Genomic DNA, 23814 nt, shown 5'->3' with positions numbered 1-23814 from the left:
AGGATTTTTCATGAATTCCAGGCTGCTGGATAATCGTTGCCGCTGTTACACAATTTTACGCCACACGGCCGGTATTCGACGCGTTATCGAGTCATTGAGAAATTATCGAAGTCCCGTTACCGTCTCAATTAAGACGCTGCCGTTCGCTCGGTATTGTATCGCCGGAAAAAAAGGCACAACACGAAACTTTACTTTGCAGAGTCGCTCGCCGATTGCGTAATCTCCGCGGACGCATACTCCCGCACGAGCGGAACGACGACAAACAAGTGTCGGGCTCGACTAGTTAATTGCATAAGTATGCAAAGCCTCGGCGTCGTTGGCGTATTTTTTTCTCTCTCTTTGCATCCCCTCGTGCACCCCCCGCCCCGTCCGGCCGGCGTGTTAGGGTAGATGCGTGAAAAGTAGCGAAAAGAGGCACGGAGAAGAAGAGGAAGAGGAATAAAAAGCGGCAAGCTGCCGCGAAACATTGACAAAAACAAATGTTCTCGTCGCGGCTAATGAAACGCCTGCGGGGACGAGAGTAAACGGGTGGGGGTACGGGGGCGTGGGATGGCGGACGAGAGGGGAGGAGGGGGCGGGCGAAATAGAGAGAAAAAAGGGCCAGGAGGACGAAACGGAGGGAAGAATCGATGTAAAACGCGGCGGAAAGGGGTGAAACAATCAGTCACGGCCCGTACAAAATGGATTATTTCGCGGGCTTAAATTAGGCGTGGCGAAAGGAAAAACCTGTCGATTCCTTTTGTTTCGCGGCAAACCGGGACGGTCCGTGAAGACCTGCCGTTATCGATCTGTCTGCTTTGTCGCCGAGCTTTTCTTTATTCCTCTTCTCCCTTTCTTTCCACGCGAGACAACGGTAATTAGCAAAGAATTGATTCAACGTTGAAGAATTCACGACGAAGTAGTCTCTCCTCGGCCTCTTTGAAGCCTCCGAGAGCAGAAGAGGGAGAAAGAGCGAGTGAGCGAGAGAATGAGAGATGGAGAGAGAGAGAGACCGTAATGGTTTGTTATTGATCTATCTCGGAGGTTCGCGCTTTTCTACCTCTCGTCCGACTCCTTTTATCAATCGACGATAGCCTGTATCGAAGGATATCTGCCTAAGAATTTCCCTCTACGACCCTCTAATTGCGTGTACGCTTCCCGGGAAAACGCACCCTCGTTTCGTTGGCTTTTTTTTTTTGTCTTCCCGTCACCCCTTTCCTTTTTTCTTTTTGCTGCTGCGAACAACTTGGACGAAAAAAAGTTTCGAGGAGGGCGAAGCAGAGCCGCTGTGAAATCTTTCGTGGTCACAGGGCTCGATGATGGGAAACTTGTTTCGCGAAACAAATTCTAGCTAATTGCTGTCTCGTCGAGCACGAGAGGGAAACTGTTGCAGATACAATTTCAAAGGGTCTCGAAAATCCTTTTGCTGTGCTTCCTTTTTGTTTGAAGTTAACGAACGCATCGTTGATCCGACTTGGACGTTAGATCGTTTTGTACGGGACCCGCTGGTTTCACTCGATTGTCTCTTTATGGTGCATACATCGAATATAATCGAGTACATCCATTTCGAATTGAAATACGACACATTCAGCTTTAGAAGCATTTCGCTTTTTAATTACTGTTTGACGACTCCTCTTCTGCTTCCTGATTTTTTAAATGTTGATCTTTGTATCGGAGCTGTTTAACCCTTGTGTAGCCAACTAAAATGTATAGATTGTTTAGAACCTTTTGTATTTAACATATACGCGCGAATTCTCATTTTAAGGATGGACATTCAGAGAAATTAGGTAATATTTTTAGAGGAACATTACACGGGTGCCCAGTTGGCTACGCAATGGTTAAACTATCACTTTCATTTTTTGAAAAATATAAATCATACGATTCAGGATATCAAGGATTCAATTGTGCTATTTATCGAATAGCGCAAAACGAACGTTGGGTTCGAAACCGCAATCGAAGCCGTGCTGTTTAAACAGAGTTCAACGCATCGCAGAGTGATTCGGTGAGAAACAATGTAATACATTTTCGTCACTTTGATTGTTTATCCGTGTTCCCCGTGGCCGGAGCTCTGATTTTAGAGTAACAGGCTCGTCGTTATATCTGCGAGGCCGTAATTACACCGCGACGTAAACGGAAACCTGACGGTTATTCTGGTACCGCGTATAAATTATCATAGGTGGTCCAACACGTACGTCACACGTATCTGGGATCGTTTTCCCCTCTACGTTCGCTGGGCGTAACGTCGCGTCAGCATCCTCGCAAATGCGATTAAAGATTTCGAACGCGTATTATTATCGTCATTACTACACGCAGCAGCATCGGGACAGCTTTTAAGCGGTGAACGATAGCGGCTATCGAGATCGCGATTTCGTTTCGATGAATCTTTTTGTTCCCCCTCGCTCGTTCTTCCGGGGATAGAAATAATTCGCGTTAATTGTTTTGCGATGACGCGCGGCCATTAATATGTACCGCGTTATCTTAACGGTCGCTGGAAAATGACTGGTTATATAATCGTGTCGATATGACGGTTCGTATCATTGTCCCATCCGTCTTATATCGGGGCGGTCCGTTTCTCTCCGAAACCGACGACATAAATATTCATCGAACGGTATCTACGAATAGAGCACGGCGCGCGTCGTGTATCTTTCGACCAATATTCCGGGTACCGCGTAGACGTCACCGCGAAATTCGATTACCCGATCGGGAATATGCATCAGGAATCGTGGGAAATAGACGCGGTTGACGTCATCGTACCGGTATCACCGTCAACGAACTACGGTAGTTAAACTTCAATCGATTTAATTAATGCAAACGGATCGGAGCGCTGAAAAGGAAAAACGCTTTTCACGTGAAACGAGCGACCCGAAAGAGGTCGGTGACGTTTTTAAAGTCCGTTATTATTCTACGGTTTCCCCTTCTCGTCTGTTACGGTGAATAGCAATTTGTAGACGATCTTTATGCAAAATATAAAATTGTCAACATGAATTACGAGAAACAGAGTCACCAAAAGATGCTGTACCATTATTAATAGATTGCGGATGTTTACGCATTTATGAAGAAATTCGTTGGGTGAAATATAAAAGGCAGTATAAAGGATTAGAAAAATTTAAGAACATCGTAATATTATTTTAATATAACGTAGTCATTAAGGGATGAAATAAATTTTTATTTTATTTCTGCCTCCCCCGCAATCAATGCAGAACATTTTTATTTTGCATAGACATCCACAGTCTGATTATTAAATATGTTGGGTATTGTATGAGGTATTTTATCAATTTTATATTCATAAAGAAAAAGATTAATATCGAATGGAATTACTCTAGGTCGGAAGAAATGTTTAATTTTCGAGTTAAAATAGCTCCGAGTGCAAAGGGTTAATAAGGTGAAGACAATATACCGACATTCTTAAATTCTCTTAATGTGTCTAAACGCATCAAATGTTTTAAATTGCACTACCCCGTTCTTGTCGTAAATGCATAAAATTCGCAGCCCAATAATTTGACTCTCGTTCGTTAGAAGGAAATAATTACTACAATAAAAGATATCGTTTCATCTAACCTCGCGTGATATTACGTTTTGTCCATGGGTAGTGATGGGAATTCAATACTCTGCCTTGCAAAGTTCTCGAACAAATCAATCACCACAGAGTATTGAATCAATTCGATATTTATTCGGAATCAGAAAGTCTTGAAAATTTTAAAAGTCTTGATAATCTTAATAGACGTTATACTTTTTATAATATTGGTTCGTTCAAACTGTTATTCATCCCAATGCTGACATGACGTAATCATTGTTTCGTGATAGATGTAACATTTCAAGAGTTTCAATTCTTACAGACCTGCCAAAGCTTTAAGACTTTCAAGATTTTCAAGACAATGAAGACTTTCAAGACGTCCAAGAGTTTCAAGAGTTCTAAGCTTCGAATTATCTCGCAAATGATTCGAATTTTTTGTCGTAAACATTGAATCGAAGCGATTCGAAGTGATTCAGATCCCATCACTATCCATGGGTTATTACTAGACTGCGGATCTTTATGCAAAATAAAAAATGTTTGCATTGATTGCAGGACACAGGAGCCAAATAACAAATTCATTCTTCTTTTAATTATCTTATTAAGGTGAAACTAATACACTGGTGGCCTTAAATCTTTTTAATACCATCACTGTTTTAAATTGTACGTACCCATTTTTGTCATAAATGTATAAAATCCGCAGTCTAGTTATTACATTAGGACCCTCATACATGAAATGAGCTATCGGTATGTAGTTCGATTAGATTTTGGTCGTATTACGTACGGAATTGTGGACATGGATCGATTTTGATCAGAGATGAATTACTAAAACGAAGTGCTCGTGTCGAAGAGAAGTTTTGCATTGTAGCTCAATTGAGAGAATACGGAAGCCGACTAAATTCACTAGCCTAAGAAGCACTGCAGTACGTGTAACATTACCGAAACCCGTGTATTACAGTATTACGAAGTAACCAATTTCACGGATACACGTGTACGCGAGCGATCACGACAGTTGTTCACCCTGTCACAGGTGCGCAAAAGCTTCCAGTCTTCCCAATTGGTAGAATGCAACGCCGAGACACGTGTTGTGCCATTCGAAGCACGGAAAGGCTTCTATAAAAGCGCGCCGACGAGGACAACCATAATATGCTCCCCGATCTTCCACTTAACGAAATTGACGTGACCTAAAAAGATTTATACCTCGATAATAAACAATTTCATAAGAAAACTATATTTAATCTTGGAGACATGCACACGTTTCATTGCCGCTCACTTATTTTAATTGTAATCTAAATCAGTTTCAGAGAAAATTAATGTTTTACTGTATTGTGAAAAATTGAGACATTTGAAAATTTGCTCGAGTAATTAAGGGTTAGTCCACACGAAAAGGGAGGCTTGCGAATTCACTAATTAGAAAACATTAAATTCACTATTAAACATTCAATTCGATCACTTCGTTCCTAATCACGGTGATTTTTCACGGTGATTCGTGGTCGCTTCTGATTGGCGGAGAGCATAACGTAATATAATATAATATACATAAGTTCTTCGCATTACCTGTTTTATATTAAAAAATCAAAACAAAATTGCGAGTTACATCGCATTTTTATCTATTAGATTTGTAAGACGTTTCTCAAACTATCATTTGCTTCTCACAAAATTTTATGTCTCTCTCTCTCTCTCTCTCTCTCTCTCTCTCTTTCTCTCTTTCTCTCTCGTACAGAAACATATTTTATGTTTATTTATTTATTTTATGTTTGTCATACATAGGCATAAAAGAAATTGTCTGCACTTTTACACTATTTAAATCAATATTACGATTTCGAAATCGAGAGGGAGAATTAATATAATGAGGTACGGAAAAGAAAATTGAACATTTTTTATTTTTATCATTAAATGGAGTAAGTTTACGTTATATACAGAAAACGTAAAGTAATTTCAAATTTACGTTATATGAAGATATTTTTATGCAAGCTAATTGACGTATTTAAAAAAAGGACTAGTTCAATCGAGATGAAGAATTAAGATGACAGTGAGTGACAAATCACAATTAGTGTATTTTGCGCGTCATCAGTACTCAGGATATCTAAAAAGAATGATTTCTCGTCGTTTATGTCTTCGACATTGATATACAAGAAATATTCAACAACTATAGAATTCGTCCCAGTCAAGAATCATAGATAAATTTCTTAGTCTTTTGAGAGTTAAATATTAACATGATAGTTTTCAACTTGTTCATCTTTCACGCTTCAACTATCAGCACTGCCGGTATAACTATTTAATGACACTGTTCACTTCGACAAGGGTGTAACTGAAACATTATCTATGCATACTAAACATCGTGAAGCTCCGTCCAGACTGTCTGCAGGTTGTTTACAGGCAATTGTCTGTAGAACTGAACGGAGCTTAACATAATAAAACTTTCATTGAATGTGCTATAGATAATAGTGCTTAGTATTGTCACCTCACTCCACGTCTGTCCTCACTACAGAGTACGGCAATAGTCAACTAATATTTAAAAATGACTAATAGTCTTTTTGAATGTTAGTCATAGCAAAACAGTAATTAGTCCAAACTTTTTGATTAGTTAGTGATAACTAAGTGGCAAATAATTAGTCACAGCTCTAAGTAATCGTTAGCTATTGCTTATTAGTGAATTAGTAGTTGATGATCAATCATAAATGTTTAGTCATCAGCCACTATTGCGCGATTAACATACATTAATATTATTAATTAGTTCAAAACATTCAGAAAGACAATTAGTCATTTTTAAATATTTGTTGATTATTGCCCTACTCTGCCACACTACATAGTGAGAAATAAATAAAATAAACAAAATATACATTTTTCAGTATTTCTTTTCAATCAATGAAATCTAGAGAAAAAATAACGAGTAAAATGTGTAATTTCTTAGTATATGGATAGTTTTTGTTTCTGGTAAGGGAAAAATATTCCAGCTATATTTTTATATTGGGTATGGGAATAAGTTTCCGCCCTTTTGACAGATGTCGTTGTACTTAAGTACCGATCACGTATTTGATGGAACGTAGTACATGTTTTTTAAAGGTGTGTGTCTAAGCTTCGAAACGCCGTTAGTGGCGATTGTTTGGAGCGTGAACAGCAGTCAATTTTTCGCGTGAAAAATGTTAACTTTTGTTCCAAGTAAGCAGCATTTGCGGGAAGTCATGTTGCATTATTTTGTTTTAAAGAAAGGTGTTATATATTTACTATATTATATTTATTATATATTTACGGGACGATGCTCCATCAAATACAAGTTGTAAAGAATGGTTTCGGCAGTTTAAAACCCATGATTTCGACGTAAGGGACAAAGATTGCGATGGTGTGCCAAGAAATTCGAAGATACAGATTTGCCAGCATTACTTGCTGGAAATCCATGTCAAACAGTTGCAGAACTGTCAATTGAATTAAACATCGATCGATCTACTGTTGGAAAACGTTTACACGTTATGGGTATGGTTTATACGCTTCTTTTCAACAAAAAAGGGCGGAAACTTATTCCCATACCCAATAATATTACGAATATATCAAAAGCAAATTAAAATACAAAAGATATTAACCTTTTAACTGGATGACTTTTCAATCATGAACCGGAAGACGTACTGAAAGACAAGTGAAAGTGGGATGATACAAATTCTACGATAATCAACGTAAATATAACATAATTTATGTCAATGTGAATACTATAACACAATGAAGATAAAGAGTTATTCGTTGAATTAAAAAGAAAATGAAGTTTGTGAAAAGCGACTGCGAAGTCCAAAGACGAATTACCTCGTCATCCTCAGTTGAAAAGTTGACACCTACCATTTTAAGAACTGTTTAGACAACAACAAAAAATGAGTCAAATGACTCATCATAGTCAATTTAAGGGGGTGCGCCTTCTCATTTCTCAATAATGCAAAGATGGGCTTTTTCAGTAGTCGAAAGCGCTAGATAAAAGATCAATGTAGGTTCCGATCGGCCACAAAAGTCCTATTTTTACGTTTACCTAGCGTAATTTGCATTATTTGGCAGCATGTAGCTGTCGCAGCTTTATGAAAATAGCCACATGCGCAGCTTTATGCTTCCGAATAATGCAAATTATGCCTTCAAAAGTAAAAATAGGACTTTTAACACTAACCGTACCGAACACAGTAAATGCGACTGTTATACACATTGCTTTATAAAAATGACAACACTGGATTGATTTAAACTTTTTGTTATTCTTCTAACAATACGTGCTTAAATGAAGAAATTCATTTAATAATTTCCAATGGAATTGTCCTTGCAACTTCACTGATCATAAATGTATTGTAAAAAATTGTAGTGCGGCTAATGTTAATATCTCTTCACAATAATTTCCTTCGTAGTTGTTGGTAATGCGGACGGAAATAATTTCGCAGTCTAAATCATCGACTACTAGATTGTTTGCAATAATTACTAGGCGCTGTTCGTAGGTACTCGACCTACCAACTTTTGATGTTTGCACGGTAGTAGCTGCTATAGCCGGCGCCAGTAGCATCGGGCGACTCGTAGCTGCCGGCTATAATCGTGGTAGTCGCCGAAAGGATTAACAACGATTCGAAATCCGAGTAATTCGTCGAGTAACCCACTTAGCAAACTTTTTCCCGTGTACATAACGCCGGCGATAGATGCTTGCTGTTGATGTCTTTGAGTAGAGCGCGGGCCGGTCGGCCGGCCGGCCTCTGCGCCCTATCAGAGCTCACTTTACACGGCGCATGAATTATAAATCATAAGCGGCTGAAGCTCGTCGTTTACTTTCCACGGTAGTCGGCAGGCACGTCGACTCCAGTCGTTGTTCTGGATGCCCGAGCCCCGATAATTTCCATTCGCTCGGAATCGATCGAGGCGGGTGTAAAGCACTGACCCATCGAGGTTAGCGTCTGTTCGTGGCAAGCGTCGCAGTTAGACGTCCCGTCAAAACAAACACTGACGCCCTGTGGAAATTTTCTAACGAGGAAGCTTTCCCTTTCCGATTGCTTGGGCTCGTTAGCCTACCATTACGTCAGGTGCGCCGTACCACCTGTTATTACGATACATTGTGCACGGCTCCCAGCGTGTTCCTGCTTATAACGGAAGGTGAACACGCTGGCCGCCAATGATTACACGCCTCTTCGGCCCGCGCTCTGCAGAAAACGCTACTAATTACATCAAATATGTTGCACAGCCTTCTGGGATCCGGCCCGACCTGGCCCGACTGCGTCCATACATGCTGCGTTAATTTCCGATGCTTAACGATTAATCGCGTTCACGCAACCGACTTCCAACGTTGTAGAGAAAAAACCAGGGAGAGAGGATCTGCTCACGTTTTTATTCTCTAGCTTTGTGCAGACCGGGCCCGCATCGCGGCCCGACTCGGCCCGACTCGGCCCGATCGCGTACATACTACAGATCGCATTTTTGAACGTGTACACGTGGTATCTGAACCGTGTATGTAGTACGAATTTAAGGATCCGTGCACACGGATCTGCGAATTCAATCGAAAACCAATAAAGCATCAGTTGTCGGACTCGAACGTGCCGAACGGATCCTTCAATTCTTAATACACGGTTCACGTACCACGTGTATTTACACTGCGAGACAAAAAGATAGCACACTTTGAAATCAATGTAATTTCTGTTTATTAAACATTAGAAATTCAAGTTTTTTTTTATACACATATCTTTAGTGTGTCTCTTAACATATATGAATGAAATGAAACGAAGCTTCATTAACTTATCTATTTTTATTGAATGAAGTAGAATTATTAACGAATTATAAAGGTACAAAATGATAAAACACTTAACGAAAAACTTGAAATATAACAGAATTAATCGATAAAAATCAATGCTCAATATTTTGTAGGACCTCCTTTACAGCTAACGACTTTAATCATTCGATTTTGTAAATATTTATACAATTTTTGAATACTGTTTTGGCTAATATTCTTCCATTCGTCCAAAATGCTCTACTTTAAATCGTTAATATTTTGGAATTGTGTGCCATTTTGGTACACAGCTCTGGCAAGATGTCCCCAACAATTTTCAATAATGTTGAGGTTGGAGATCTTGCTGGCCACTCCAAAACACGAATAATTTTTTAAGAAAAGTATTTCTTGTGTGATCGCTTTCGCCGCGTGGACTGCGACAGTATCTTGTTGTAAAATGTGTTTATTTGCAGAAATTCTTACAGCATAAGTGTTTAGTTGTTCATTTATCATTTCAATATACCGTTCACTATTCATTCGTCCTTTTATTTTGATTTCTCTTTTACCCCAATATACAATATCGGTCCAAATTATCACACAGCCGCCTCCCATTTGGCGACGGCTTAAAAATTGCTGTTCTTCGTTCAAATCATGATAGTAATAGCCTACTTCGTCTGGACATTCCAAATTAAATCTGTTTTCGCCAGTAAATATGATTCTTCACCACTTTGTCCTCATATTCATATGCTTTTCGGTAAATTGTAAGCGGAACGTTTCATGCTCCTTCTTTAACCAAGGTTTCTTTTGCAATTCTCTGCGCGGTAAGTGCTCGCATTTTTGTAAAACACAACGTACATTCTTTCCGTTAGTTTACGCCAACACTTTCAGCGATTTGTCTCGCAGTCATCCTCGAATTTGATGCTGTTCTCAATGTTGCACGTTTTTCTCGGGCAGTTAAACTTTGTGGACGCCCAGAACTCTTCTTTTCCCCGTAATTTTCAGGATTTTTTAACAAGTCCATAATAACTTTTCGGCATCTATACAATTTTTGATATTTTTGTAATTAAATCTTGTTCTTCCTTCAACTTCAATATCGTATGTACTTCACATACACTTAGTTATCTTCCACGACCCATTCTTAACAGTTCAGTATGTTGCATTATTAAATAAGCACGAAAGAAGCTATAGTATCCACTTTATCAATTACGTTTTGCAATGAATGTTTGCTCTTCAGTAACTTCTGCACAACTGACAAATGTAAAACTGCTATTTGTGCCATCATTTTGTCCCGCTTGTGACCCCCAATATTCACGTTTCCTTTTCGAAAATTCTATTGAAGTAAATATGGTGGATGATATTCAGTACATTGTACGTACAGGCATGTCAGAATATGTTGACATATTAAAATATTCATTTTCTTCAGTTTAATGTACCAAATGAGGAAAAATAGGGATAAATAGGGGTCTCTAATACATACACGCTGCGGTAATTTCCGATGCTTAACGATTAATCGCGTTCACGCAACCGACTTGAAACGTTGCAGAGAAAAAAGAAGGGAGAGGCGATCTGCTCACGTTTTTATTCTCTAGTTTTGTGCAGGCCGGGCCCGTATCGCGGCCACTCTCGGCCGAGTAATTAGAAGTCGTCGTTGCAAAGTGTTGCAGAAGTTTCGTAGACAGGACCGGGACGGTAACGACCGTGAAACAACGACGTTTTAATCCCCGTGAGTTTTTCAGATGTGTCAACCGGCGCGCGGAATGTTATTTCAGACGGCCGTTCCGTTGTATTAAGCGCGGGACAAGAGGGTAATAATTACTTTTCGCGGGACTGTCACGTCTGTCGTGCCCGTTTCCAGCGTCCCGCTCGTGCTTCGGTTATTAATACCGGCGGAACCCGGCGCTCGTGTTAATCGACCGCGCGACGATTCCAGGATTTCGCGATATTTCTGATCCTACCCTACCGGGAGCACCTCGCCAATTCAAGCCTCTCGAATCATTGATGTCACTGGCACGAAACGGGATCGAATCCTTCCATTCCTGACTCCGCAATTGAAATTACTGCCGTCGATTTTCGAACGACAAACATTGTCGTGTACGGGATACGCTTTACCTCTTCGTGCACAACCATTTTTTGAAATATTCGAAACATTTTCGTCGAGAAGCTGTGCTCTACATACAGCGACTCTCACAAATATTCGGACACTCTCTTAGAAAGACGATAACTTTTTAAATGTTAATAAATGCCCCACTTACAATTATTCATTCTTTTTTCAAAGATTGTAGTTTACATATTTAAAGTTAACGGACATTCACTTGTATTATTATTGTATTATTGCATTCACTTGTATTATTATTGTATTATTGCATTCACTTGTATTATTATTGTATTCTAATTATGTTATTACTCTATTCTATATTATTGTATTCACTTATATTATTCCTGCGAAGCAAAATAAACCAAAAGGGTTCAAAATGCTTATATTATTGTATTATTGCATTCACTTGTATTATTATTGTATTCTAATTATGTTATTACTCTATTCTATATTATTGTATTCACTTATATTATTCCTGCGAAGCAAAATAAACCAAAAGGGTTCAAAATGCTTATAAATAAAAAAAAAAGAAACTTTTTAAATATTGGATCATACGATTTGAACTTTTTGAGACGTTAGAACAATTTGTTAGCTACACAACGTAAACATAATTTTTTTAGAAAAATTGCAATTTGTCGGAATTGCAGAGGAAATACTAAAAGTTGTATTTTGCAACTTTTTCATGTGGGCTTATATGGAAAATTTAGAAAACACGTTTCCGTAGATCAATGCATCAATTAAATATTGGGTTGGCAAATAAGTTCGTTCGGTTTTTGTGATTTATTCCACTCTAAAAAACCGAATGAACTTATTTGCCAACCTAATATATTCTGAAAATTTGCCAGCCCAATATATTCTGAAAATTTGCCAACCCAATATATTCTGAAAGAATTTCTTCGTTGCGATTTTTCATGGTTTCCCAGACAACTTACACAGATATTTCCCACTTCACTTTCACATTGCAGTCATTTCGTCCAGACTTAGTCATCAAGAGTTACTCATCTTTTTGCTACTCAAAACAACACAAATTACATTGTGTCGTCACAGTTAGATCATTCTCAGAGACACAATGTTCTGATAAAACTGGATTGACAATTGGTATCGATGTTCAGCCAGGAAGGAGATGATTCTGCGGACAGAAGTCAGTCGAAAACTACGAATAAAATCAGTTTAAACACGACACCATTATCGAGAAAATCCTTCAGGATTCCAGGTGTTGATATGTACACGAAGTAGAACCGCCAGTTCATGAACAGACATGTCAGCCGAATAGCACGCGCACATGACGAGACTTCAAACTCGATGTTCTCTCGAAGTTTCGGATAACATAATTTTATTCCACATTTTCGACTTACTTTTCCATGTAGACTCGCTCCTTTTCCTGGTCGCACCAACAGATCGGAAGCAGCCAGTAGGCTTATACAGGTTTTGGGCGTCGCGCGTCTCGCGTCGCATCGGGGAGCATAAAACTTGATTCGAGCCGCTGTAATTGTATCGGAATCATTCCCACATCAGTGGAGCCGCGTGCTGTGTAAGGGGGCGGTAGGGTGAGGGGTAGGAAGCAGGAGCGTAAAAAAGAAGAAAGAAAGGACGAGTTGAGATTGAGTAAGAGAGAGAGAGAGAGAAGGCACGTTGCGCCTTGCCGAAAAGATCAGGATCGTGTCCCTTCTGCGGGGCTAGAGCGTGGTAACGTGGCGACGGGGGGTAGGTCGGCCGGCCAGCGAAAATGTCGTTGATCCTTTGCGAGTCGCAGTGGAGGAACTGGTCGGCGACCGTTTGCGTGTATCAGGGTGAGAGAAGGATCTCTCTCCCTCTCTCTTTCTCTTCTCTCCTCGGGTTCTTCGACTTCGATCCAGACGACGGGAGCAGGCTTTCTCCCTCCGAAAACGGGAGGAAGGAAGGAAGGAAGGAACCGACACAGGCGAAAGGGGTGCACGCATGACCCTGAACCCAACCGGCGCGCCACCCGGTACAGGGGTGCGAAGCTCCGACAGGGAGAGAAAGAGAAGGAAAGGGAGATAGAATGACCACGGAGGAACGATGGAAGAGGACGAGGAAAGGGGAGGTTTACGCGTATATATGCCGAAGAGAGAGAGAGAGAGAGAGAGAGAAAAAGAGCGAGAGAACGAAAGAGGGATAGACAGAGAGAGGAGAGAGAGAGGTAGAGAGAGGGTGATATGGAGAGAAAGAGAGAAACAGTCAGAGTACAGTCCCCGGGATCAATACTCCCGCGTCTTGCGATCATTCATCTTGCCACGCCCCTCTGCTCTCTCCACACTCTCTCTCTTTCTCTCTCTCTCTCTCTCTCTTTCTCTCTCTCTCTCTCTCTCTCTCTCTCTCTCTCTCTCTCTCTCTCTCTCTCTCCCTCTCTCTCTATCTTTCTCCTTCCGTTCCTTGCATTTCTCACTCCCGCCTACTATCTATCTCTTTTTCTCATCCTCTGTTCCACCATCTTCATCCCCGTGGCACCAGCTCCCCTCGTAATCGCGCTCGTCGCAGTTTGCCGCCCAATCCTGGTATCCATTACGATCTTTAGCTGGAAAGAGAGAAATTTCTCTTCTTTTTTGTCTTCTCTCCGAGAACATCAGCGGAGAAGGATGTCGAGACCCGGCGGATGGAGCATTCGCGTGGCGTTCGTTTGCCATTTCACGGGAGAGAGAGAGGGGCGCGGTTTCTCGGAGAGGAAACGGGGGCGGGAAGAGAGAATCGAGGATCGAGGTGGGCACGGGACGTGTCACGGCGACATGGTTACGAGCGTCGAAATCAATAAATATCCAGAAATGCGAGCATGGTGAAAGAAAGAAAGAGAGCAAGAGAGAAAGAGAGAGAGAGAGAGGTATGACGGGTGACCGGGTAGGGATGAACGAAGGTAGGACGGAAAAGAGGGAAAAAAGAGAGAGGAAATCGTTAGTAAGTACGTAGTAGCGTATATACGACGGCATAACGCGTAGTACGGCTGCACTTGACTCGTCGTTGCACGTGATTCAAATGAGTTTCTGGAGCCGGCCTCCTACCACCCACACGCCGTGATGCCAGCAGGCCGATAGAGGGGGTTGTGGTAGGCCGGTCGGCGAGAAAGGGTGGTCTCGAGGAGAGGGTGGCCGCTTGTTCCAGATAGAAGGGCTTGCCAGCGGAACGGTCGATCCGATCGAGCGTCACGATAAAAGAGAGACTAGAATCGGACAGACGGAAGTCTCCTCGCGAGATCGATATGTTGCTTTCTTTCTCTGCGCGCTCGCTCTCTCTCTCTCTCCCTCCATCCCCCTTCCTCCCGCTCCTATCTCCTTGTCTCTTCTTCGTACACATGCCCGCGTCTCTCTTTCTCTCTCTTCTCACTCGCTTTCGTTGCTCGCGCGCCGCAGGAGTGGCCGGCATTCGCTTCTCCTTCAGCTTCTCTTTCTCTCACCCCCTGATCCCACCCCCTCGACGAATGCCGGCTAAGAATGCTGGGAAAAATGTCTCGAGGGAGACCGTTCTAGTCCTCGTGAACTTTTTTTTTTTAATAAATTATCGTTTCGCCGGCGCGACGAAGATAATTTTCATGGCGTCTCGGGGAGAGGGAACGGGGGCGGATTCACTTTCGCTGCGTCGAAACGGAATGAAATTAGACCTCACGGTGAATTAAAGTGATTCTTATTGGTATCGGTCTGGCGTGGTAGGACGCAGCGATAAACTCGAGAGGGAAATAATTATTCCGTTAGCGGGGCCCGGTGCTCTTTCGTTTTCCTCGTTTCACGCTTGCCGGAAGGTTAGGTGTACGAGAAAAGTGAGTGTCGCATATTCTTTTCTCTCCTCTTCTCTTCTTCTTCCTCCTTTTTTTTCTTTCGCCTTATTCTCCCACTTTCCTGGGCGATATAAGTTTCTACCTCGTATAAAATCCGACGCGTTTTTCCGCGCGCGTCGACTGGTAGAACGCGGACAAAGCGGGCGAAAGAGGGAGGAGTCGAGGGAAATTCACGTCAGCCGCGATATGAGAGCCGTCGAGGAAAATAGAAGAAGTCTAGGCGGCGGCGACTGCAGGCAGACTTAGAAGGAGGAACCGCTTCGTTTAAAACCTCCGGTTAGCCCTGGTACCTTCTCCTTTGAGACTCCTTCTTACTCTTGTCACGAGTCGTTACGGTTACGCTAGTTACGCACGGAACCTTCTTTTGAGCACGATGCTTCGGATGCGGGGAAATTCGCGGAGCTGCAACAGAGGGGAACGCAGTCACGATCGATGCAATAAACCGGCTAAACTCGGCCGGGATGATATTAATCCGAGTCTTTGATCCGGGGTCGTTAATAACTAGACGCCCATTGTATTCTCATCGAGCATTGTCGTCTGTTCGACTGACCAGCTTAGCTGTCTTCTGATTTGTAGTATCTTCCCCAAAGAATGCGAATAAATAATCAGGCTTTCGTTTATTTTTCAATTGTTCGCTGAAACCTTACGAACTTGTCATCTGTATCTGCTGTGTCTGTTCATGGTTAGAACCCCATGCTCATGCAGTACTAGACAGAAATGTAGACTAGGGTGGACCTTATTTTTCGACCATGAAATTGTTTTGGCCCTGTATCGCAGAATTGAGACAAATGTTGAGAAAATGATCTGGAAAAAATTCGGGGCCGACTGGATCATGGGAAAAGGATGCGCAGCAAATTTGAAAATTTTGAATTTTTTATATCTTGACATAAATAGACGTGATATATCGTTGAATTTGTCATTCTTTTCTCTTTAAGAATCCATATATGTATAGCATAAACAGTTGTTAATAGATAAAACATCGGTGAACTTGAAAAATTTGTTATTCTCTGATACTATATGCACCTCCTTACATACTACAACTTTTGTTTATAGAGTTTTTTCATATATGTATACATAAGTGACAAAGATATTATGGGGCGTAATTGGCATATTCGGAAGCGTACGACTGCGAATAATGCAAATTACGCCTCGTAAACGTAAAAATAGGACTTTTGACGTAGATAGCGCCCTAGATCAATATTTTATGTAGCGTTTTTGACTAGTGAAAAACCGCGTGTTTGTATTAACGAGAAATGAGAAGGCGAATCCAGCACCCTTGCAATCCTGGAAACGAGTCTACTCCCTGAAATAAATTCATTAATACGATCCAATCTACAAAAGAAAAACAGTTCTAATTAGTAAACAGTACATATTATGACTATTGTCACAAGGGCCCAGCAAATCCTGTCTCAATTCTTGGTACTAATATGTAATGAATGTAATGAAATAAATATTTCGATGAAATTTTCAGTATGTGTATAACTAACATAGATCTACAAAACATATATTTGAAATTTTCATTAGGGGCCCAAATAAAAAAGTTTTAAAAAATGCGTTTTTTATTTTTGCATGTAACCTTGTAAATTATAATTTTTGGAAAAGTTTGTTTGCATATCATTTAGTAAACCAATGCTTCTAATTGCTTACGAAAAAACATCAGGTCGCTTGGTACAATTATAAAAAAGTTATTCTGTTTTAAAGGGCGTACGAACACTTTTGTGTTCGCCACTGTAGGTATATGTACATAATTCTGAAATTACAGGGCTGAGGGGGAAATAAATTTAGGTATATATTCGTCTCATTACACCAATAATTGTGAGCATAAATTGGAAAAGAATTAATAGTTATGGTTATCGTAATTTCGCTTATAAAGCCTGAAATCCGTCAAAATGACGGGTCCTGAAAACCTAGTTGTTAAGTTATGCGATTTTTAAGAGTGTCCATTTAATATTGTTCCCGACTGTATTTGTGATGTATCCATAAGATTGACGATTTCCGAATCGTGATAAGCTGATTGAATGAACGAAAAAATCTGTTCTCGTGTGCGCAGTAATGGACGTCGATGATATGTACGACGACGGTATTGATGTCGATTACAATCTCCGTCCCGACCCATCTGGAACGGATGCTGTATGCAATATCGGAGGAAGTGGCAACAAAGTTGCAGTAGACGAAGAACTGTGCAAGCTACGGCCATACGTGACACCGGACACAGAACTCTCACGGTGAGTGTTATCCTAAATATCTTCGACATTCTTTCCCCGCGAGATTCGTGTCTCGTTGCGGCTATCTTGGTTCGCGTATATCGCCTCTGTTTGCATGTATACGGAAGAATTGAAGAGTGTGGCCGTACAAGCGAACCGAAACAGACGTAAAGCGTCGATGCATGCAAGAGACGACAATTCGTTCATCGTCTTGCGATCCTTACATAAAAATACTTATACCGTCGGACAGCTAACCGATAGGTCTACGAGTCACAATGACGCATAGTAACTTTTGATCGAATGATGATAGACCAGCAACTCTTTCTTTTTATTCAATTTGGAATTCACTCGAACAAGTAGACAATGAGAATTGTATGGACTATAATTACATGGAAAATATTACACGTTGCAACCTCGCTTATTGCACGGAAATTATTGATACAATAAATAAACGTGTGATTGTAATTGCAAATACCAACAAAACTTTTTATGTAAATAGAAGTCATTTAAATAATGCCAAAAGTGATCTATTTATTATTTCTTGTTTGCAAACAAAAGATTATTTCTTTCTTGGATCGAGGTGGAAATGAAATAAATAATTTTTGGTTTTCTTTTATTTCTTGTATTTTGAATATACGGATCGCTAATATCTCACAATCGCGCGTAAATTGCCTCAACTGAACAAACTCTAAAGCTTCTTAAATAAAGCACAACAGACGATGTATTAATATTGCTCTCGTTGCCGAGGACAGTTACAAAGAAAATTTGCTTAATGACTATGAATAATATGAATAATAAATAATAATGAAAGAAAATTTGCTTAATGACTATGAATAATAAATAATAATTTAGTATTATTAGTACTATAAGTATTTAATCAAATAATTTGTCAATACAAATAATACCTTAAATTGTATTTGTAAATAACAATTAACTTTGTTATTTTAAATAATTTATTTAGACTTTCTCATAATTATCTTTGCTTTTTATTTGAATGTCCAAATAACAGATAACTGTTTATTTAAATATTGTCCAACACTGGCTACATAACATCCTGAACAGCTTAGGGGATGTGGAAATATATATGTAGTGGAAAATTGGAAAAACAGATCGAGCGGTTGGTTAGCTCCCTCGTTGCACGACCTCGATTTATACACGCATGTTCAGTCCCGTTTTGTGCAACGAGCGAGATTCTACTGTAGGTGGTATAATGTACTCTGTACAGGGCTGAAATATCACTGACTTAACCGTAAAAGACGGTCGGTTTACTACGGAACGACCGTATACAATTTTCTTCACACTTTTCTTAATATTTCAAATATATTTCATCCACCAAAGCTGATACCAAAGAAAAACACAGAGAAAAAAGTTGGTTTTTCTATTATATTTCTATTCACTCAGTTGATAATAGGGTTGTCAACCGTCCCGCATTGGCCGGGATTATCCGGGAATTGAAGTTGCTGTCCAGAATCCCGGTTGAATGTCAAACTGTCCTGGAATTTCAGAGAAAAAGCTATACTATTGAAAAAACTTAACTAGACTACGGAAGTTTATGCAATTTGCAATTTTTCGAGACGATGTTTAAGAAGGAAAATTCAATCCAAAATTATTTTCAGTGATACAGTAAATCCTCTATAGACGCGACAGCCTCGGGGGGATTTAGTTGCATCTATCGTATAGGGTAGCTATTTTTTATCTCCAAAGGCCGAGCCGAACGTAAAGAAGGACAGCGCGTGTAAAGAGAGACCACGCGTGGGGCTTTGGACTGTGCCGGCGACGGCGACTGTCCGCGTCTCTTTCTTTCCGATACGCTGTCCTTCCTTTCGTCCGAAACGTTCATGGTCAATTAAACCACTAAATACAGTTGAAATTATATCGTGTTTGGTATCATTTTGCATTAGAAAAATGCCACGAATATGTTGGTGAAAGTTCCATAAAAAAATAATGAAAAATAAAGAAGATTAAATAGTAGTGTTACATTGTGATGACGCACGGGCGTTTGAACTCACTGGCGACTGCGACTCTCCGTGTCGCGTTAGTAGTGGTTTACACCAATATACCGAGCCGAGATCAGATTACTAAGTTGGGGGGATATTCATGGTCGCATCTATCGTATAGAAATTGTTGCGTCTATAGAGGATTTATACTGTCGTAGCTTTTGTAGATCTGAAATAAATCAAAATTTGACTAAATTCTGTCGATTTCATATTATCACTTTGTATACCCACAGGCTCGCATAATAATTAAAATTAAAAGGAAACATTAAAAAGCGGTATTATTATTGTACATATTTTTTTGTATAGGGTGTATAAAAAGTAACGGGCATCCGTTGTAGGGGTGAATGTACACCTTTGGATCGGTGGACATTTGTAAAAGAAACCAGCCGCAAAATTGCTTATAATAAAGAAAATTGCTGTTAAAGTTTCCTTTTATTTCCTCGGAAAACTAAGAGTGGTTTCTCAGTGGAGAATGTTGTGAAATTACATATACGCTCTAGTTTTGGGCACTATGCTCCGAAATTGTCTTAGAAATAGTTGGCAACCCTAGTTGATAGTTCCTCGAGTATTTTAAAATTGTATAACCGGTAAACTCCTGGTAACTAACTGGTAAGCTCCTACAAACGAAATCTGTGGTGAATAATAGACGTTTCGAGGGATTGAAAAATTGATTCTTAACGATCGGGTCGGGGCTTCCCTTCGGCGGCGCATCGTAGCAATTTCCCCGGTGTCTCTGCAAATGATATTCAGCTCAGATGTTTGCGGTACACCCGGAATGATTTTCGAATTTCCACTTTCATCTGGAACATTATCCAAACACGAGACAGAACGAATTTCCGTGCGATATACGGGTCGGGGCGGGGGCGGGAGAAGAGGGTGGCAGCGGTTTCGTCCTTTGAAGAACACTCGACGTCTCCGGGAAATGAAAGAAAGGGGGTGGGGGGAGGGCCAGATGATGTTTAAGGGAAAAAGTAGGAAAAATCGTTGAAACGTTGAACCGCGACATCGGTCGGATAGGCGAGGCGAGGCGGGAGGGGAAATATGACGTGCACGTCGTAAGCCAGACATCGAATAAAGTTCGGCCAACGAAAAGAACCGGGAGAGACACGCCGGCTTCATTTCCATACTGAGAAAAAGGAAATCTGTTTTCGGTGTATCGGCGACTCGTGGCTTCGCTCCGGTACAATGTAATGCCGAAGTCCTCTCGTGCGGGTCCGACTTTTTCTAAGACAACACCGGCCGGATGCGCCGAATGGGACCCGTCCATAAATTCTCGAAGCGCCGCGCCCGGTAGTCGACGGTCGGTGTTTCTTCTGGGTACAACGGATCTCGCGTTGCTTACCAACCCCTCGACTTCTTCGGCTCGCCTAGCCACCCCGAACTTTCGGCTCGAGACATCTCCTCTCTCTCTCTCTTTCTCTCTAGCCGACCGTTTTTCCTCCGTCCGCGTTTTACATTCGCTTCACTTTGTTCAGCGCCGGCCCCGCCGGATTCATTCGCTGATACCAGAAGAAAATCGCATCCGTTAGAATTGTGGCTCTGCCAGTCGCAAAACAATTCGCTGCCTTGCTTTTGACTAGAGGCCCGCTGATTTAGGCGATCGGAAACTTTCAACCGTTTAGATACTAATTAACCACTCACTCTATAGAGTTTTCAACGTTCTTCAGGGATTCCGTGTCAACTGGCTAATTAACCCTTCTGGAATGATGCACGATCGTCGATCTCTTTCCGCAGGGTTGTAAAGTGTTGCGGACGTTATAATAATCTGGACTTTTTAGTATTGCTCATTACTAGACTCCGGATGTTCATGCAGAATAAACAGTTTGTGCATCAATTGCAAGACGCAGGAGCTAAATATAACTTTATATTCTTCATTAATAATTTTAATGTGGCGAAACTAATATATTAATACTCTGTCTTTTTATATTTTCACTGTTTCAAATGTCACTTGCTCATTTTTGTTATAAATGCATGAAATCTGAAGTCTAGTATCTCCAAATTCCAGTCAATGCACGAGAGTGTATCGTCTTTAGGAATTTGATGTTGTGCAATGAATTTGGTAATTTTCGTCAGAATTATTACACAGTACAATGACATTCAAGTTGATCGAATATGTTAAGTTTTGGATGAATTTATTTAGAATGAAATATTTTGAACAAATTATATCCAGAACAAGAAATAGAAGTTAATAGAAAGGAGAACATACTTGCTTATGTTCATTCATTTTCGTAGGAAAATTTCTCGCAATATTCAATATGATTGTGGTTATCATACCTTATTGTTACAGTGTACATTTTATGCCATGAATGAAAATGAATTTAAAAATTACCTAATAAGTAGAAGTCTACAGCAGCTTAGCTATTTTTCAACACGAACATACGCGTTGACATTAGGTACAATAAAATAGTAATTTGTAAAGTATTGCCTGCAAACCATATTTAAATCAGATGTTCAATAAATTTATTTCACATCAAGAATAATCAATTTTATATCAAATAAAAAAAATTCACTAATTCCTCACGAACGCAACTTTACAATCTAAACGCTAGGTTTATTAAGATTGTAAAGATACTAACCTGAGGAATTATTTACCAAATTTCTTTCTGGGGTATATGCTATTGGAAAAATGGCAAAAAAATTTGGATAGACATTCTTGTTATGTTTATAAAATAATGTGAAATAGATAATTCTAGACCTCCGTAAACGCAGTGTTAATAATTGAAGGGGTGAATGGATAAAAGTGTCAAGTTTGTTTTCTGTACAAGAATTTTTAACAAAATATGTTGTCCTCTTTTGATGAATGAAGATAATTATCTTTTTTTGTATTAGAGATTAACCATAACAATATATATATTTGTAATTGATTTGTGTTATTATCTTCATTCGTCAAAAAAGGACAACATACCTCGCTAAAAACTCTTTTACAGAAAACAAGCAATTTGTTACTTGACACCTTTATCCATCCACCCCTTCAATTGTACATTAGAAAATATGGAATCCATCATCTTGACAGGTCCAAATCATTATCTACTTTCGGTTTTCCTGATACAATCTTCTGAAACACACTTTCCCAATATGTTTAACGAGGAATATCCTCCTTTTTTTGTCTGAACGCGTAAATATCGAATGAAGGATGCCTGCTCGGTAAAGAACGAATTCTGTCGTTCGAGTTCAGTATTATTCCATCAGAAAATGAAAGCTGCGACAGACTCGGCCCAAAAACATTCTCGTCGTTCTGACGGGGACGATAGCGAGAATAGTAGCACAGACAAGAAATAGGATGGACCACTCATCTTACGGGTTTTCGTGTCCCACGGGATCCGTGGACCGCCGCTTCAAAAAGCCTCTGCAACTTTAATGACCTCTACATCATGAGAATAGCGAATTCGGGAATTATACTTAGTCTCATCCAAGTCCAATTACCCAACTGCGATAGCATTGCCAAGTCTGCGCTGTGGACTGTCTTGTTATGAGAATCAAATTCGCACGAAAGGAAACCTTTCAACGATCAATATGTTTTATTGGTGAAAACACTCAACGTCAACTTTGCATACGCCCAAGAATACTAATATAAGTACAAAGAAACATTAACTCCTTCGTCGAAGTAAAATGACGGAGTTTGAAACGTCTAGAAACGTTTCGATGCTATTTCGTTCTTCAGTATACGATTCTTACGTTCACTGCAGCAATACTATGTTAATTGAATGGCTGCCTGGAAGAAGGGCCTACGTCAGGTTTGTTAAATTTTATAGGAGCGCCATTTTGAACTGAAACGTGAATTGCAATAATAAAAACCAGATGAAAATAACGCGGGCTCTTCTTCCATCGGGAAAAGACGGAAAACTGAAAGACTTTTGTTACGGTTTATTTTATTAAATGTTAAAAAATATAAAATTTAGAAGACCTGGCATAGGCTCTTTTTCCAGACAGTTATTTAATTAATTGTAGCTAGGCACAATGGTTGCCATGCGAACTTTGCGTCTAAGATAGACAGTTCCGCAGTCGAAGGGCTAATCGTAATTTGATAATTTAGCAATTATAAGACAATGTAACAGATCAAAACAACGAAGACAAGTATCAAACAACAAACTAGCAGACAATGCGGTCATGCGGATGTACGTGTAACGTCGAACCGGCTTGAGGGGTTAACACGTCTATCCAGAGAACGTCTCGAGAAAGGGCAAGAAGGAGAAGAGATAGTGTACCGAGAGACTACAATTCCACAGCAATATCGATACCATTGTAGCAACGTAAATAATGCATGCGTCTCAGTCCAATTATGCTAGGTTCCCGTGATACAATGAAAGTGTACCAGGATGCTGGTAAATGCGTCTAAATACGTAGCAGCCAGCAAGATTGTGCGCAGCACTAAAACGGTATGGGGGCTTTTAGGGGCCCCCCATCGACAGTGACACGAGAATACGTCACAGGATTAGGTCTATCTTATAGCTCGTCTGCGTGATAGTAGTCATTCGAGATTACCTAGCACAGAAAGAAACTACTACGATCGGACGTGGCGGACCTTAGCCAAATA

General features: G+C 40.3%; 1 protein-coding gene and 1 long non-coding RNA gene across 3 annotated transcripts in view; both read left to right on the top strand.

Moving 5' to 3' along the window:
* The window catches only part of LOC143211764 (serine/threonine-protein phosphatase 4 regulatory subunit 1), a 273852-nt gene that overhangs the window by 27317 nt on the left and 222721 nt on the right, over positions 1-23814 (top strand). For both annotated transcript variants that reach the window (XM_076429715.1, XM_076429716.1), the window contains one exon: positions 17130-17304. In XM_076429715.1, coding sequence (XP_076285830.1) covers positions 17130-17304 — 175 coding nt within the window. The remainder of the gene's footprint in view (positions 1-17129; positions 17305-23814) is intronic.
* On the top strand, positions 4-13402 carry LOC143211770 (uncharacterized). The gene is made up of 2 exons (XR_013009529.1): positions 4-6522; positions 6557-13402. It is a non-coding gene; the product is annotated as an uncharacterized LOC143211770 (long non-coding RNA).

The sequence above is a fragment of the Lasioglossum baleicum genome, chromosome 9 (genome assembly GCF_051020765.1).
Source record: "Lasioglossum baleicum chromosome 9, iyLasBale1, whole genome shotgun sequence".
Taxonomy (NCBI): Eukaryota; Metazoa; Arthropoda; class Insecta; order Hymenoptera; family Halictidae; genus Lasioglossum; species Lasioglossum baleicum.
The sequence above is the reverse complement of the archived record's forward strand: the minus strand, read 5'-3'. Positions and strand labels throughout refer to the sequence as shown.